This window comes from Anarhichas minor, unplaced genomic scaffold (assembly GCF_050575085.1).
Source record: "Anarhichas minor isolate MPS153535 unplaced genomic scaffold, ASM5057508v1 ptg000027l, whole genome shotgun sequence".
In the NCBI taxonomy this organism is placed as follows: domain Eukaryota; kingdom Metazoa; phylum Chordata; class Actinopteri; order Perciformes; family Anarhichadidae; genus Anarhichas; species Anarhichas minor.
The window spans coordinates 15,446,447-15,464,193 of record NW_027466473.1 but is presented as its reverse complement, the minus strand read 5'-3'; the positions used below and the strand labels follow the sequence as shown (position 1 = coordinate 15,464,193).

The following is a 17,747-nucleotide window of genomic DNA, read 5'->3' as shown; positions in this document are numbered from 1 at the left end:
TCCGAAACAATAAAATGTGAAATTGGGACTTCTGTGTTTTTGTTTGTGTGTTAATGTGTGTTTGTGTTATTAAGCAATTAAAAAGGGGAGACGTTAATGGCATCGGGCACAGAAACATGAAGTGAAGAGATGGAAGACTTCAGAGAAATCACACCAACAGATGTATTGTTGTTGTCCTTAAACACAACAAGCTAAAACCAAAGCTGTCTGACACAACAGCCCTGCAATAAATCCTGCAGCATATCCTCATTACGTTTTTGTTCAACGGTTGTAGGGGAGGTGTTGTTTCAATAAGAGATGTGTCTAAACTACAGTCTGCCCTTGCTGATATAAATGGGGTAGATACAATTTAATAAGATACATCCTCAACACCCAACAGAAACTGAATATTATGAGATTAAAAAACGTTCCTGAAAGTGTGTAGACAGTGTAGTACACACTCCGAGCCGGTAGGTGGCGCTACAGTCTGGCTGACGCACGTGAACGCTGTGTTGATGAGGGGCGAGGTAGCTCAGCTGCCACTCCGAAGAGCAGCTCAACTGCGTTGCAGTCGCACGTAGCTTTCATCGAGTCGACGATTTGTCTTTTGGTAAGTAGTGAACGAAATGATCGAAATTTCACGTAGTGATATACAAAGTAACGTTTGGGGATTTCTGTTGTCCGACTTGTCTCTGAGATGTTCGAGTGTCTCGCGACGTGACGTAGAGCTCAGTAGAGTTTGGGAGCTAATTAGCGGAACGCACACAGGCTAGCTAGCTAGCTAGCTGGTTAGCTCGACCTGCGTTTATTTTTTAGTCGCTAAATCTAAACAAGACCGACAGATTGAGCTAACGTTACTTTACTAACGTCACTGTTATACCCACTACTGCAGCCAAGGGCTTGTTTGTCACCCACGTGAAGAAAACAGTGACTGTGTCGTGTTATTTTCTGAGCTGGAAGCACGAGCTTGCCCAGATCCCTCACCAGGATTTAGAGATCAAGTGCTGAAACTGAACCCACTGCGGCCATAGGGACACATTCAAGCTAAACCAGCTCGAAGCTACCTTTACGTCCATTTTGGTTACTGGGCTTACTTTGACTTTTCATCTTTTGTTTACGTTAAAATGGTGTTGTACGTTGTCCACTAAGATCTTGCGTCTGATAACGATCTAGAGTAAACAGTGGGTCAGTCTGATTTACATTTTAGTATCGAGGACACAAATATGAGCATGTAGAAATATGTTTTCGTGTATTTTATTTAGTTCTCTTCTGTGGATTTCAGGCCCACTGTAGTTGCATCGTGGCGTTTACATATTGTCAATACAAAGTATTTAGGAGTCTATTGCAATGAGTCGTCTCTGTTTATCTGTGGCTGTACTGATTAGGTTAGTTAAGTGAATGGACCTTTGTCTCCGACTGATAGATTACATATTGCTGTGGGTTGTCTTTAGATATTTTAAAACGGTTGAAGGAAAATGCACTTTCAACTATTTTTTTTGTGATGGTTTGATTTACAATTTTTAATGTAGCTTGACTACTATTAATACACACATTTTATAATATAAAAAGTTGAATTTGATGTAAGTTATATACATTGTGATAAGTTCTAAACTAGCATTTTAACATTTGAATAGTAATTTAAATGATATAAGTGGTTTTGCTTGTTTCATACCATCAATTTCAAACCGCATGTACTTGTGAATATTGATCATTTCCAAAGTACAATGTAATTTTTGTTATTTGACTGCAGTTTACAAGCACTGGATTGCTGTTTAATATTCATTATGTTATAGTAACTTTAACTGATGACCCAGCTTGTCTAAAATATGAATGAGATAAAGAGAACAATAAATAAATGGTGAGTAAAAGAAACAGACCTACATAACTGACTAAGCTTCAGACGATGGAGTCAGGTTGGCTCAAAGATTGTTTTTTGGAATCTAGCATTCTTTCTACTTAAGGCTGCCAAGACTCAATATGTTTTCTTTTTTCTTCATAGATTATTCACTCACTTCCCAAGATGGTTCGACCACATTTTGGACCACCTCGTTTGAAGCCCAGGTAATGCCCCTTTGGTATTATGTTCATGATTGGTAAATCTTTATACAATGTGTCGTGAACTAAAAGTGTTTGTTTTTCGTGTGTCCTATCAGACCTTACGGAGAGGGTCACGGCATTGGACCTAATGACGGGAATTTCAACCCTCACTCCAAAAATCGAAGAGATGTCCAGAGCTACCCAGCAAAGGCCCCTTTTCACTGGAGAGATTCCAGAGGCAGAGGACGTCCCCCAGTAGTCAAAAGAGCCCCCCTGATGGGAGAACAAAGGGAGCCACGTTTCAATCACTGGCGGTCCCAGAATCAGGATTCCTTTCAAACGTACCCTCCCAAAATGGAACCCCACCACAGCCAGAGGAGGCCTTCTCCATTCAGGCAGAATCGCTCCCCTCATGTCCAGCACCACTCATCCTCTCGCAGCCCTGCACAAGGATCCCAGAGTCAAAGGGGCCCGCCTCTCCACGGCCACCCCTCAGGTCACAGGTCGCCCTCCCCGAGACATTTTCGCAACCACCCAGCTGACAGGAGGCCCGGCTCGGCACCAGCATACCGGGGGTCTTTCAGGGGCTCCTTCAGGGGCTCCAAAAGGCAGCCCGGTTTTCAGCATCAGGAGCAGCGGAGTCGAGACCCTCGTGGGAATTACAGTCCCAGAGAAAGGCCCTATGAGCACTCAGGTCACGGCATGAAGCGCTGGAACGAGGCCGGAGCGTTCTCTCATCCACACAATGGAGAACACGGGCCCTCTGGTTCACAGAGGAACCCCAGAGAGATGCATGGCAGAGGCTCATGTCCAGAGAGGTACAGGAGTGAAGCAGCAACCCCAGCTGGGTAAAATTATTAAAAGAGGAGGCCTGAAGCTGGCCCAGTCCTCCCAGTCACTGGGGTCGTAATGATTACCTCTACTCTACCCCAACTCGTAGTTATTAGAGGGGATTAATGGGGGTCTGATGTAAATGTGGTTTCACCTGGCATTGAGAGGAGTGTTGCATCGTAAATGCTCTTTGAAAATTTACTTCTCCTACCTGTTTCATTCTGTCATGGCATTATGAAGGGGCTGCATTAAGATAAAAGTTTTTTTTAAAAGTTCCGCCTCCCACTAAACATGGCAATGGATCTATCGTTGTAATGATTTCTCTATTGTTTGATGGATGTGCAGGTGGTCATCTGAGCAAGACTCCAGGCGGCAGCGTGGTCCGGTGGAGAGGCAGGGCAGCAGATCCCACAGTAGAGAGAGGGCACAGGATGTCCCTCACCCGCCCCCCTTCAGAGCCCCCTCGTGGAAAGGGGGTCCGTCACCATCGTCCTCCTACCACAGGAACCCTCAGGAGAGGCAAGTGGCGGGACCCCGCAAGAGGAGGATATCGGACATCAGCATGCCCTCGCCAGACCCGGCACTGGAGCACGGCAATCAGAAACAACCGCGAAGAGAGAGGCCTCAGCTGCTCGGTATTCCCAGGCCGTTCGGTGGTAAACATGTGTCTCTTAGGGATAGAAGTTACCCGGTTAAGGACAGACAAGTCCAAGCGGAGTCCCTCATGAGGCTCAGAATACCAACATCCGTGAGACCCAGGCCCCGCCTGGACGACCCCGCCGCACGGGAAAATGCTGGCTCTGTTCTTGCCGTCCGGAAGAGACGCTTCCAGGCAAATGCAGGTCCCCTGAAAAAAGTGGAGCCGAGGAGAGGCAAACCACAGCAGTCACCCCCCCGAGAAGAAAGCAATGCCAGCAAGTCCTCGAGAGACTCTGATTCAGGCAAAGAACAGGTGGAGTCTCGCCGGTCCCTGAACACACACAGGTATGGTATTTTCCTTCTAGCACTGTTCGCAGGGGCTTGATGATGATGATTAGGAAGTCAAGAAAGAATGTCTCTATGTGAAGGGGGTGCCAGCTGTGGAGAATGGAGATATCGGGATGAGCTATATGTGCAACACTGATTCAGTTGATGAGAAACTGCAAAAAGGTTTTCAAATGCCTCCCTGTCTGCGCGCTGCCCGATGTTACAAAATACCTTCCTCAGAAGCGGGCTGAAGAGAGAGAGAGGGCGATAAAGTCAACGTGTTTAAAACCCGACAAATGTTTAATACCCTCGATGACGAGTGTGGAGAAATAGTTGATCTGTGCTGTTGAAGGATTCCTCAGTTTGTCGGCATTAAGCTTGAAAGAAGTGCTCTTCGGTATGTGGTGAAGACTCATTCCTCCTCGTTAGAGAACACATTGGAGCTGAAGGTGCAACGCGTAGTGTAAAACAGTCTGTGTGTGGAAAACGAAGACACGAAAAGGACTCCGTTTAAACCGATTACGGCGAAATTGTCGCGCTGCCCCTTTAAAACCATTGGCAACATGTCAGCCAATCGTGGACCACGGAAAAAGAGATACATAACTAACTGCACTAACTAAAACACGAGGCCGCAAAGTTACAAGTAAATGGCGTGTTTGATCGTGGGATTTGTATAATTACAATATCAAGATGGATGACGTGATCGTTGATGACAAAGAAGACGACAAAAGCCAACAAAGAGAGATTTCTATTGAAGGAAACTAGCCACCATCAGAGTTAGATGACAACGTGCACCTGCATTCATTTTTACTGATAAATTAAGTGATCCATAACTCCATAACCATTGTCTATGCACATGAAGTTACCAAAAATGAAACGTAATTTTGTAATAGACTTAAAAAAAGTTACAAAAACAAACATTCTAAAGCCAAGACAAATACGTTGGCAAACAATTGATCTTTTTTGATTAATACAGCACATTAATCACCATATTCAGGATTTTTTATCCTCGCACATTAATTAAACGTGCACCTACGTGCACACATGAACCCTAGGCTCTTGAGTAATGCCAAATTTTTGTGTGACAAAAAAAAGAATAGAAGACACATTTCTGTACCACCTGACGTTTGAATCCATGTGTACGTCCAAAATTCCCATTCGGCAGAACGAAGAGGAGCATAACTACGACTTCATACTGTGCAGCCAAGTACTGGAGCTTTTTTTTGCTTCTCTGCACTCGTGAGAACTTCAAGGACACATTCAGACAACCGTGTCAGAGCTGGAGAATTTTGATGAAACGCACCTGTCCCAAGTCAAACCTGCGACCATAAAGCAGTTATTTGGCCACTTCTATTGTAATAATATCAACAACGCCTGCAGTGAAACAGGCCTTGATGTGACAAATTTAAATGGCTGAAAGAAGATCTCATGAAGCAGCTGAGAACAAAAGACCATATCAAGCTCTTAAAAAAATGACAAGACAGACCCGAGAGATTTAAAGTAGACGAGAACGAGATGAAAGAATCCCAACTTGATACGACATGGACGGAAGCAAGACCAGTTTGGTGCTGCCGGGTTCTTACTGCATTGGGTCTGGACCCACAGGTCGGCATGTGCCGTCGTCAGTTCCTAAATCTAATCTGACGTGACCTAAATGTAATGTTCAGAGGTGCACACCATCAGCCTGAGTATTCAGTAGCCACTTTACAAAGTCTCTCACCCAAACCTTCACATGTCAACCTGCGAAGACATTGATGATGGACAAAAGATGTTCTCATTCAATTCTCTGCTCTTAACGCCGCTGTAACCTGAAACTACAACATGGAGAGGACAGCGCTGGCTCCTTGGCTGTGATTTTACAACAGAACCAATCAGATGGTCACCTTTAATTAAATCCCTGCCTTTTCCTAAATCATGCCCCCCAAACGTAAGATGAATAGGAGATATTAAGGACTAGAAGTCTCACTTGTGGGCACTACGAAGCCTGTGGTCAGTTGCCTTGAAACCTGGACTCGTTCACAGGCAGACGAACACCGGATCATCTCTTAAAACCGGCGCACGACTACAACAAAGACGCTGTTAATCCGATACGAGCACCCGCCTGGAAATGTACAGCAATTCACTTCGGAGCGACTCCAATCACGTGAAACCCTTTGGATGACAAAAGGTCGAAGACAACTCAACGAACTAGGAGCGACCCGATGAGAAAGTTCAGAAAAACAAAGTGTCGGTCCGACCGTGAAAACAAAGCGTTGTCCTCCTGTGCTCCTGAGAGAGTGAGGATAGAAGATATGGTGATGTAGACCGATATCTAGAAGCCCGCTCTAACGATCACTGAGTAAATGAAGAGGGCTCAGATTGATTCAGGGTACAAAAATAGGAGTAAAGAAGCATGGACATTCCATGGTTTTTGTAAGTACCCATGTGATGCGTGGCTTTATGATCATTTCTCTGCCTGCAAAACAGTGCTGTTCATTACTGGTTTAAACTGCTTCTAAGAATTAAGCTGATTTTATGTTTTTACTTGCAATCCGTTCTCTTTTATACCTCTGTGATAACTTTGAGTGTTTTGATGTTAATGTATCCAGGCCACCATTTAAGATGTTCATACGCTGACATAGGCGTCACGTGATACCGGTAAAAGGAATGCTGATGTCGTTAACGCGTCCCTCGCTAATCTCTCCTCAGGTCTTCTTCTCCCATAGAGAAACGTGACCTCGTTGTTCTGTCCCACTGGCCTCCCGGGCCGATCTCTAAGGACGACTCGCCGACGAAGGATCGCAGCCCAAAGAACGGTGAGTTGTTTCTGTCCTCGTGTGACCAGAGGCCTGTGTTTGTGACATTGTTTTGATATCATGATTCATATCACTTTCCTTTCCATATATTCTTTATTCTGTAGGTTTAGATACAGGTTTATTATCTGAATCATAAACGGTTTATTGCTGTTTGTTTGCACATAGAATGATTCATTTGGTGATTGGTGCAAAACAATAAACGATAGTATAAAGACATAATGAAAAAAATGTCTGTTGATTAAGTTTATTTATTTTGTCTCTCTCTTTTTCTTCTTGTAGACCGCAGTTCAGATCAAGAGGGCACAACGAACAGCCGACTCTCAAAGACTAACGATTCCAGATCGTCGCCTGAAGACCGCAGACAGGGCTACATGGACAAGAGGGTGTTCAGGTACGTTTCATACAGTCAGTGTTGTCTCCGTGTTTGAAACAAGTTTATCATTTATTAAGAAGTGCAGCGTTTCCAGTGGGTGAAATGCAAGCTTTATGCAGCTCCTGTGTCCTGTTTCTGATGTTCCTTTTACGTCTTCGCAGGCCTTTTAATACGATGCAGGACAGCTACAGACCCGGGAGGCCCTTCAGGAGACCAGGACAAGGACCCATGCAGGTGAAACAACTGTTGCATACGTCTGTGCAGAGCTTGTGCCGCTCTGTGATCTCTGTCACACTTTTGAAATGTTTCATTATATTCAAGTGTTTTGCAAAAGCAAATATGACTAAAAGAAAGTGAGTGAGTTGAGAGCTAAATACATACTGTATCATTTTGTTTTACAGAGACCACGGTTCCCCGGTGGTCCCAGGAAGACGGGCCCTGAACTGTCTGGAAATATTAGAAGACCTCTCATGGTACGCATGCCCTCCTCGGAGATCACTCCGTTCTTTTTTGGAAATGTGAAATGGCTTATGGACTCTGCTTTTCTGAATGACTAATATTTAAATCTCTTGTGTTTTTTTTTAATAAGGAGAGCTTAGTGACGCGTCCCTTCCCAAATCAGAGGCCAGTGTTCAGAAAGAGTCACTGCATCATGTCCAAATACCGCAGCATGAGAGTGCAGCGTCAGCAGCGAGCGCCATACAACAGAGGGCCCAACCAGCAGCGCTGGTGATGACCTCTGGTGAGTTTCCATCACGTGAGGCCGTTTACTGTGAACAGTGGATAGTTGTCCACCTTCAGGCCATAAGTAGGTCTGTTGTCATTTGGAAATCTGGATTTATCACAACAAAGCGATCTATAATTTGATTCTTCTTCTTCCCACAGTCTGCAGACGGGATACATCTTCATCATCTATCTCTTCTCTGCTGGGTGGACTGCACAAACCTCTTTCATTTGAAATCCCCACCTGCCTGTATATTGTGGAAGTGTTGTCGCTAACATTTGTTCTCTGGTACAAATGTTTAATTTGCATCTTTAAGGTATCGCAGTATTTTTGTTTTTGGGTATTTGTGACTTATGCCATTGCGTTCTATTGTTCTGCTCTTTCTTTGTTCTTGAGTGTAATTATTTAGGAGTGCCGCCTGTGGTCTTGGCAGTCTTTGTTTTACTGAGATAGTTTTAGCTTTTTTTCTTTTTTTGTCTACCAGCAGGAATCGATTTCAGGTCTGTGGAGTCCAAGAAACGGTTATTGTAGAATGTCACCCGTACTGTTTGTAAAGACTAATCTCATGAAATGTCCTGTTTGTTTGATGGGTGTGTTGATTAGACTCAGCAGCTTGTCCAATGACACTTAGCTACTACTTGTATAATCACATGTTCAGTTTATTGTTACTTGAAATAAAACCAAATTTAACACGCTCTTTTTGAGATTGTCATTTTTTTTTTTCACTTAGTAGATTTTGACAAAAGAGAAATGAAATAATACTGTTTTTAAGAATCAAAGCTGTAAAATCTTAACTATGGCAATTCATTTATATTCTATTTTTTGGAAATAACTGACGGCTTTATTCCCTAACTTTAAGAGAAACTGACCTGAACACGACTGGTCAAAATTGAAGCAGAGATCCCAACTTTTAGTTTTTAGCTCGCTGGATCCTGCATTTCTCATAATGCAATTTTTCTAACTCTCACTTTCTGTCAAATCTTGAGTCTAAGCTAAGATAACCCCGATGACATGCGGGTCCTCCTTCCACAACTCAAAGATATTCACTTTACTGTCATAGAGGAGTAAAGAAACATTCACATTTAGGAAGCTGGAATCAGAAAATTTGAAAACTCAAAATGCTTAACCGACTGTCAAAATAGTTTGTGTTTAATAATTGACAATCATTTAATCGTTGCATGCTTAACAGTGGGGTGTTCCTCTTAGTGCTCTTTATGAAGAGCTGAGGAAAGCCTTTCAAAACACATACTGAGATTTCACAATAAAAGCAAATCTTCACCCTTTCTGCTTTCGGTTTGTTCCCGATTTAAACGTCACTGCTTGTGTAACTGTGCTCTGGTTCGTCCCTTTAAACACACCCCTTGCCCTTCAGCCTGTGACGCCCTCTCTGCTCTGCCCCAGTGATATTTGGGAGCAGAGTGGAGCTAAACTTAGCCCTGACGGCAGGCTACCCCTCCTCATCACAACATACCCTGCTGACCACAGTGTGTTACAATGGACGGTGTCGCGTTACCACAGATGCTGCTGTATCTCACCGGTGTCGCCGGCCAAACAAGGTGAGCGTGTGCCCCAGATCCTTGACTGTAACTGACAATAATCTGGTTATTTGTTAACTAAAGATTGTACTGTATATAATCTGTGACTGTGCTCTTTTTCTTTGCATTGGTCCCAGCATGTGTTGCACATTTGTTTTCTCTGCTGTGGCATGAGAGAAACAGCTGCCTCTAGTCTACCACCCACACGTGGTTTCCAGCACTTAGAATCTGAGGATAATGTACGAACTGAAGAGCACATGTCATATCTGTATTGGCATATTTATTTTTCTAATTGATTTAAAGGTGTAGCATGATGTGAGACTAAGCGTCTGTTGATTTCTGCTCCTCTGACTTGCTCCAATCTTTTTATTTATAGATGTAGACTTAAAGACTCTGCAGGTTTTTCTGTCTTTCACTCTCTACACTTGTGTTCCCCTCTGTCACGATGGGCAGCTATAGCTCAGCCCTCATTCCTGGTAAGCCTCGCAACTATTCTTGTTCCAACTATCTGTTGCACCATACTTTGAAACACTACCATGCTTGAATGCTGCATGTTAATGCAGGCCTTGGAATCACAAAGATGTAGGTTTACTGCTGTGAAAATGGCCGATATTCTCCACAGTGATTTAAATACGTTCTAGCTTCTACGAGGTGTGCTTTAACATTCATTCTCCGTTTCTCTCAAAGACCCTGAAGAGTTTAATTCAGTTGTGTCGCTCGCGGAGAAGCTCAATGAGCAGGTAGCTCATGTTGCAGATGAGAGGTTACAGTCAGAGCTTCAGACTCTGGCAAGTATACACCTTTTAATAATATAATTGTTAGATTATCCATACACACTACTATCATAGCTTGGCTCACTGTAAGGAAGTGTGTGGTCTGGTGTGTTTGTGTCCCACCTGTCCTTGAGATAAATTTAACTTTTCTGAGCTGCCTCACACACACACACCGCAGTGAAGGATATCCAGTGTAACTCCTTACTCAAAACAGGGTTAAAAAGTACTTTAGTTTAATAAATAAAATGTACTTGGATTGAAACTTGTTTTTTTACATACTTACATTGGGTGAAGTACCCTTTAAATGTCTTACTTATCAGATGTCTCAAACTAGACTTAACTTACAGGTAACACTCATGATGGAGGAGAGAAAAGAAAACCAGAGTGAAGAGCCGGATTCTTCAACACCTCAAGAAAACTCTCAGGAAACACGTCCCAATGGGTCTGCCCTGCCTGTTAGTGTAACAGAAAAAGTCAAGGCGTTGCGCACTTTAAATACAATTTAATATTTCAGATTTGATGTTGTCAGCCAGTAATGTTGGGTTATTCTCCACAGGCAGCAGCTCCCAAAAGTGTGCCCATGCAGTCCTTCACCTCCCTGTTACCAAAGGCTCTCTCTGCTGTACTACATCAGGCAGCTCCTCCAGGCCTCAACTCCGACCGCCCGCCGAGCAGACATCCACCGAACCTGGAACAACTGCAGACAGACCTGAGAGACCTGAGGGACCAGTTTGAGCTAATGAAGACTCAGCACAAGTATGTCTTTTTAAAATGTAATCTCGTGTCTTTTTACCTGCCCTGCCTCGGCCCATTAAGTTCACTGCGTCACTCCCTTCTGGCACTAATCTGACTAAATCTTGTGCTCCAGCAAAGAAATCAAACTGCTGATGAATGAGCTCGATGAGGAGAAAAGGATTCGCTTGACTTTGCAGGTATACCGCAAGAAGAAACAAAGGAATTCAAGAGAATGTTGTTTTGTTCTTCGATGTTATTATGAATAATATATAAAAAGCAGTGTGGCTGTTGGCACCTTTTAAGGTGACACTATTAGATCATCTTTTTTTGCCCACTGCACTCATTGTTTGATTTTTGTTTTGTTTTGTTCTAGATGGAGATTCAACGTATGAAGAAGCACATGTCTAAATGAGTGGAGTGGAGAACGTCTCCATTATCAAAGACACACTTAAAGGTCCTGTTGTACACTTATCTGATCAATTATATTTTTCTAAGTTTTAGAAAAATACTCCTTACTCCTTTTTGACTGTATTTATTAGAAAAACATTTTTGCCTGGGTGGAACATTTCTGGAGTGGTGAATGGGTCGGCCAAAAGGGCTGAATGTTTTAACGATGAGGCACCGTGGGAGCAGAGTATCTGTTGACCGTTATCTCTGGAAATGAGCAGGTCATTGCTCTGTTTTACCCTCAAACTGTTTTGTATATCTCTGTAGATGGACTCTTAATATCTACAGCATCCTGTAGTGGGGGAAATGTTGTCTAAGTTGTCTCGAGGTTTTCATGAAGAGAAAAAATGTGTTTGTTTTTTTTGTTTCCCATGACTGTTGGCATGAATATGTATCGTACATCATCGCTGATTAATTGGTTTTCAATGATTTGTCTGTTGTCCAAATGTGTGGAAAACATTTGACAGTGAAACATATGAGGATATAAAATGAGAGCCAGCAGTTGATCAGCTATCTTTAGTTTATAATAATGTGATGTGGAGGCACAAACATGAAGCTTCTTTCCTATTTTGGGTGCATTTCATTTTCAAGAATGTAAATTCGCCTTTTGATCGTACAAACAATGTATTGACCAAGCTTGTCAGTATGTAGTGATGATGGGGAATTCATTAAAAATGTTTCCGGTTATTGACTTGAGATTTTATTAATGATTAAGGACGCATCCATACACACAAATAAATATTAGTAACTAGTGATGTTATATGTGATCGAGGAAACGTCCTCTAGAACATAAGTGCAGCACTTTTTATGGAAAGAAAGTCATTCATTAGTATTAGTTCAGTAATGTGTTCTTTTTAAAACTAGGATCGCTTTAGTTGTTGAAGTCCCAACATCCATTACTGAGATAACGTGTCATCATAAATCATTATGAGATGAATTTATTTTTCAATTCAAAAAGTCCAAGTCCCCTTACAAATGAAATGCAAATAAATAACGTTTTTTTTTCAATCAAAAAACTATATATTTTCTCTTAAAAACACATGTACATAATAAAGTATATTACATTTCATTTTTAGATCCGAAAAGATCAAAATGCAGCCACGTTAATTTTTTTTCTTTACAGTCTTTGTGGGTTTCTTTTACAATCCCGGAGGGACTAAACAGTCGGCCGAATCTCTGCCAGCACCAGCAAAGTTTAAAATGTTTGACATGGTGTCGAGTTTGGTCTCAGAAGTTGGACTCTTCACAGGGAACTGGCCTGAAGGAGACCTCTTTGTCCTGCTGCAGCAGGATGTCGTATCGACAGAGAGGCCTATAAAAGGACAGAGTCAGCATTACTAAAGTGAAAACACTTCAAATTCAATTTCAAATAGATCAAATTTCCGAAAAAAATCACACATTTTTAATAAACCTCGTGTTGCATACCTCTCCTCGCGTTCCAGATGTGTGAGACGGATTCGGAGGACACGGAGCTTATATTTGGGCTTCAATGCATTCCCAGTGGAGAATTTGAGAGACACTTCTTTCACCGACTGAATGTCTTTGTCAAACTGGGCCAACAACGTGGTCTCTGTGTACTTCTTGAACTCTGATGCTTTACTGATGTAAAAACAAAAAAGAGAGACATTACTGAGAGAAAGCAGCAACAGGAGGACACAGAGAAGTCATGCGGGATTATTTGCTACAGAATTCAGGATAAATAAAGTGAGGACTCACTGGTCAATGGTTGCCACTGCTTCTTTACCGTTACTGTGAAGTTTAATCGTGATGTATCCAAAACGTAAATCCCCGTTCCATATCATCACCTCCACCCTGTAGTTTGTCCCTGTTATTAAAAAAATAAGAAATCCATTTAAAAATATTTTATAGACATAAACATGTCTTTAAAAAGGACTAATGTACTACTGTAGTATATATATACACTTCCTTTCAGAACTGATCGCAGACCATTTATGACCTTTTTTTTGGCTCAAATCATCCTCATGAATGACATATACTGTCAGATGAAATTGGAATTATTTTTTATTTAATACTCATTAACATGTAGCCACAGGTGGTTGCAGGTGCAGCTTTCCAAATAGAGTTGAATGCCATTAATGTGGGACAAATTTGCATTTAGTAAAAATAAAAAACATAGTTTAGTTGATTGCAACCTACCACAAACCACTAGATGCCACTAAAACTTCGGTTCAAAATTCTATTGTATTTTGATTATGTCTAAACTAATGCTGCATTTCCAGTGTGAAGGGAAGATAGATGATTAGGAAAATCAAACCTGTACATACAGGAGTGTGTGTGTGTGTGTGTGTGTGTGTGTGTGTGTGTCTGTGTGTTAAAATAATAGTCAGGGGCCCACATGAACATTTGAAACATCATCCATCCTATTAAGGTCATGAAGAGATCCCTTTCTAATGAGATCATCTGAAGCTAATGGCAGTATGAGGTAGAAAAAAATCAGTCTTCCAAAATTCCCTCACTGCCCGGTGAAACAAAGAGGTGCTTTCACACTGAGAAGACTTGGACTTTGGAAGATAGCTGCTAGATTTGATTTACTCCTTTTAGTTAGGAAGGGATCTCAGACATAAAACACATTTCTGTTAGCTGGCCTTGTTTTGCATTTTATTTACTTTTTTCTTTAAATCCTCTGACCAGGTCTGCTTTTAGAGAAGTGTTAAACATTTGCAACTTTAACCATTTTCATATTTGATATGCAGCTTAATGTGAATCTCTTAAAACATGAATAATATATGTGGATGTACTGAGGTGAAGTTCTTAAGCATGATGATGATGATTATTAGTGTTCTGTTACTTACTGCAGAACGGAGGGTCTGTATTTGTGGTGAAGAAGGTTTTTGTTTGGCCCAGCGTCAGCAGGACATCTCTCCACTTTGTCACATCGTACCCTGGATTTGAGTGAAACAGCTGCATCAGATCACACCCATGTAGAAAGACCATCACATTACTTTTTTTTATCTAGACCATAAATATCTAGAATGCTTCAAGATGCATTTATTTATTGTTTATATCTATTTCATTGAATGATTCAAATAACAGTGTTGGACATGTTTATTTTTGAATGTGTGTTCTTCATTACGAAGCGATAATTAAAGCACCAACCAAAGACAGGACATCCAGCAGCACCAAAGCGGTCACAGCTCATGCAGTCACCATCCAGGAAGTCCTTGTTGGAGGTGCAGGGGTAGGCCCTGCTGGTACACGTCCCATTGAAAGAGTCGAAGAAGAGCAACACTGACCTCTGATGGTCGCATTTAAAATAGGCTCCTCCTGCACAGGGGTAAGTCAGAATTCTTACCACACAGCTTTGTTCCATTTCTTAGAATACAAATCCCTGTGTGCATGATTATAAATCCAACTTCAACCATTATTTTACAGACCTTACCAGAAAGGATGGTCCTCGGGCAGCCGGGTTGGTCCGCTCCACCATTAGCATAGAAATCAATGTGACCCAGAGGTTCTCTGAAGCCCAGGGCTGCGTAAGTCGTGACATGATTAATATGAATAACTTATATAACAAATTCAAAACGATTGCAAATAACTGAGTGAAGAAATTATACAGTATTTTTAGTTTAACTGACAATCTATGTCTGTGTGCAGGACATCGACAAACTGGGCGTCTGTGGGGTCCAGGCGGTCCTCTGGAAGGGTGCCTCTGAACTGAGGCCCAGCTGGATCCAGACCTGCAAACATCACATCATTAGATGATAGAGAGGATAATCTCTCCACAGGGATTTCTGGTGGATTCATCACATCTGTGTAGAGTTTTTCATGGTGACCCCTGCTCAGATGGCCAAAACCTAATCGATGATATGTGGCTACAACTCAACAACTCAACCTTCATTCCCAACATCTGACAAAGTCTTTGTCAGCAAGGACTTTGCCACTCTGTGTTCTTAGTTGCTTGTTATGTTAGCAATTTAAGACTTAAACTTCATTTGAGTGTCACAATTATAATGAAATATTCTTGATAAGCACCTCAGACAAGTGCCAACAACTATAATTTTTATTACCTGATAAGTCAGTTATGTAACTAATTAAATTGTGGTGACAATATGTGCAGTATTTCTTCTACTGATGTAGATGTCAACTTACAAAAAAAATCTTACCAAATACACTTGTCTAATTACTCTTTCCTATATCTGAGGGGTTTGTTTAAAGATTGTTCTGAGAGAAAAAAAAAAAAGAGTTTGAAAGTGCACACTCTTACCTGTAATTCTTCCAATCGACCCATTCAGTTTGGCGCCTACGAAGCCTGATATATGAGCCCCAAGGCTGACTCCGATCATGTGGATGGAGCTCAGAGAGGCGCCGTGCCTCTGAAAAAGATCGGCCATTAGTCTTGTTACACACAACACATCAGGTGGTCACAGAGAATGTCAAATACCTGCATCATTTCAATGAACGCGGTGAGGTTGTCGGCTGCCTTGTGCGTGTTCTCCACTGCCTTGAAATAATTGAGATTGGCAGCTCCGTGGTTCCAGTCCACCACTATGACATTGAGGTCTGCCCTGGCCAGCAGCAGCTCCGTGAACTTCTGCATCCACTTCGGTGGAGATCCAGTAGGCCGATACCCATGAATGATGAAGGTGGTCGGTCTGGACAAGTTAAACTGGGGATGTGCGGACAGGTCGGTGTGGGACACCAGTGTGCCACAGGTGCCATTATCCCTGGTGTATAGCAACAACCTGGTCTTGAGGCTGGTTCCAATGATCGTGTGACTGAGATCTAGATCTGAAAATTCGTCACATCTCTGAGCTGGAAGTGATGGTGAGAAAAACAGAAGGAGCAGAGAAAGGTGTATTTGGTTAGGAGAGGATGACAAAAGAATGTCCTGCAAGAGACATTGACCATTTTGACCTGAAACCCTTCTACATTTTTAGTGACTTATCATCCAAAGTTCCTGGCATTATCAGTGACATATTCCCATTATGACTCAGTGTGGGAGTGTTCAATGCGGCACAAGGTTGAAACTGAATTCTAACGAAGCTTCGCCCACCAGACACGTCATGAACAAGTTAAACTGGGAAACAACACTGAGCTCATTGGAACTCACACATGTGTGATACAACTTGTTCGGGTTTGTGGACCAATACGCAAAATGCAGACAATTCACATCAAGTAGATCACTGACACATCTCGTCACAGAGCCTTAGAATAGCGCAGGATATGGTTATGACACATCGTAAGATCATCCACAATCAATCACATGGCGTGGTGGTTTGTAGCTGACTGTGCTCAAATTATCACAGTAAAGTTTGTAACAAACCAACCACAAAATCAAGAAAGACTGTGATGTGTGTTGCTTCATTCAGTAGCATTACACAATCTGATAACATATCAATATCAAGCTCATAATAACAGAACAAAACAACCAATAGACGTTCAAAAAAGAAACATCCCTCTCTGTTCCTGCTAACAGTCTGCTAAGCAAATTAAACGATGAAGTGTGTTTACAACAGGATAAAGTTTTTTATTGTATTTTTACAGCATGTGAGTTATCTAGATTGTTTCTTTTCTTGCTTAAAACAGTCTTAACCATTTGATTATTGACTAAAAAAAACAGCACTCAAATGAACGAGTATGTAAAGTTCTCCTGAGATGGAAGAGTAGCTTCATGTTTAAGAAAATCCATCAGCTGTTCTCAGCAACTGTTACACAATAAATGTGGTTTTCCATGTAATCACCGTCGCATGGCTGCATGTCTATCAGCTGAGAGACACGTTTATGTTTGTACAGTGCCATTGGTCTTTGCAAACCACAGTAACAACCATTTGCTGAAATGTGTTGGTTTTTAGTTCTTCAAATGTTGCTTATGGAGTACAGTTGCTTTACACTTATTGACAATAACGGCTGTGTGTTTGTCCACATATATTTACATTTCAAAGTTGTTAGCTTTGGGCTTTACCTTTGCATATTTGAACAGTTATCGGCAGGAGCAGTGTCAGATATTGCCACAGGAACATGCTTTACACCAGCACATGTAAATGATCTGCAGGCAGAGTTATCAGTCAGACCATAAAAATATATAAAAATACACCAGTCAGACAACATTTGACCCATAGTAATGAGAACAGAAATTACACAACAGGCACCACAACACAGGGAGAATACTGTTCAAACCCTTCAGGTGGCTCTCTGACACTTTGTATTTTTCACCACAGGCTGCAGTTTTGTTTTGTTTTTGCTCTGAATGCAAATCTCACCGGACTAAAGCAAAGGTAAGAGGTTAGTTGATCATCTACTTACCCTCCAATGGTATGATTGAGTATATTGTTAGTGCCAGACGATAACTTGAACATCTGATTTTCTAAGACCCACCTCCAGTGAATAATCTCAACCAATGATATCGTGATTATAAGCGAAACTGAAATCTGCAGAAATCTGGTCTTCCTTCTGCTGCAGTAGAAACCTCATGTCTACTGAGTGTTCAGTGTCTTCCTTAGATTTTAACTGAACACATTTGACAACAACCAGAGAGCATAAAATGTAACTCTTATCAGAGTCTTACCTTTGCCGTAGGATAATATTTCCTGT

The 17,747-nt window shown here is 41.8% G+C and overlaps 3 protein-coding genes across 3 annotated transcripts; 2 read left to right on the top strand and 1 right to left on the bottom strand.

Moving 5' to 3' along the window:
• The first annotated feature begins 484 nt into the window (after positions 1-484).
• LOC142959863 (uncharacterized) lies at positions 485-8,400 on the top strand. The gene is made up of 10 exons (XM_076101354.1): positions 485-589; positions 1,979-2,040; positions 2,133-2,834; positions 3,193-3,831; positions 6,502-6,608; positions 6,888-6,999; positions 7,143-7,215; positions 7,383-7,454; positions 7,571-7,723; positions 7,867-8,400. The coding sequence occupies exons 2-9, from the start codon at positions 2,000-2,002 to the stop codon at positions 7,712-7,714; spliced, it is 1,890 nt and encodes a 629-aa protein (XP_075957469.1). The 5' UTR covers positions 485-589; positions 1,979-1,999; the 3' UTR covers positions 7,715-7,723; positions 7,867-8,400.
• Positions 8,401-10,365: 1,965 nt separating this feature from the next.
• Positions 10,366-11,868, top strand: LOC142960706 (uncharacterized). Its single transcript, XM_076102681.1, has 4 exons — positions 10,366-10,468; positions 10,570-10,769; positions 10,882-10,945; positions 11,122-11,868. Exons 1-4 carry the CDS (start codon positions 10,370-10,372, stop codon positions 11,158-11,160), a joined length of 402 nt encoding a protein of 133 aa, XP_075958796.1. The 5' UTR covers positions 10,366-10,369; the 3' UTR covers positions 11,161-11,868.
• Positions 11,869-12,422: 554 nt separating this feature from the next.
• Positions 12,423-17,176, bottom strand: lipia (lipase, member Ia). Its single transcript, XM_076102108.1, has 10 exons — positions 17,119-17,176; positions 15,598-15,968; positions 15,421-15,529; positions 14,792-14,893; positions 14,596-14,685; positions 14,313-14,480; positions 14,009-14,098; positions 12,912-13,020; positions 12,621-12,794; positions 12,423-12,507 (listed from the first exon to the last, which is right to left on the bottom strand). The coding sequence occupies exons 1-10, from the start codon at positions 17,174-17,176 to the stop codon at positions 12,423-12,425; spliced, it is 1,356 nt and encodes a 451-aa protein (XP_075958223.1).
• Positions 17,177-17,747: the final 571 nt, after the last annotated feature.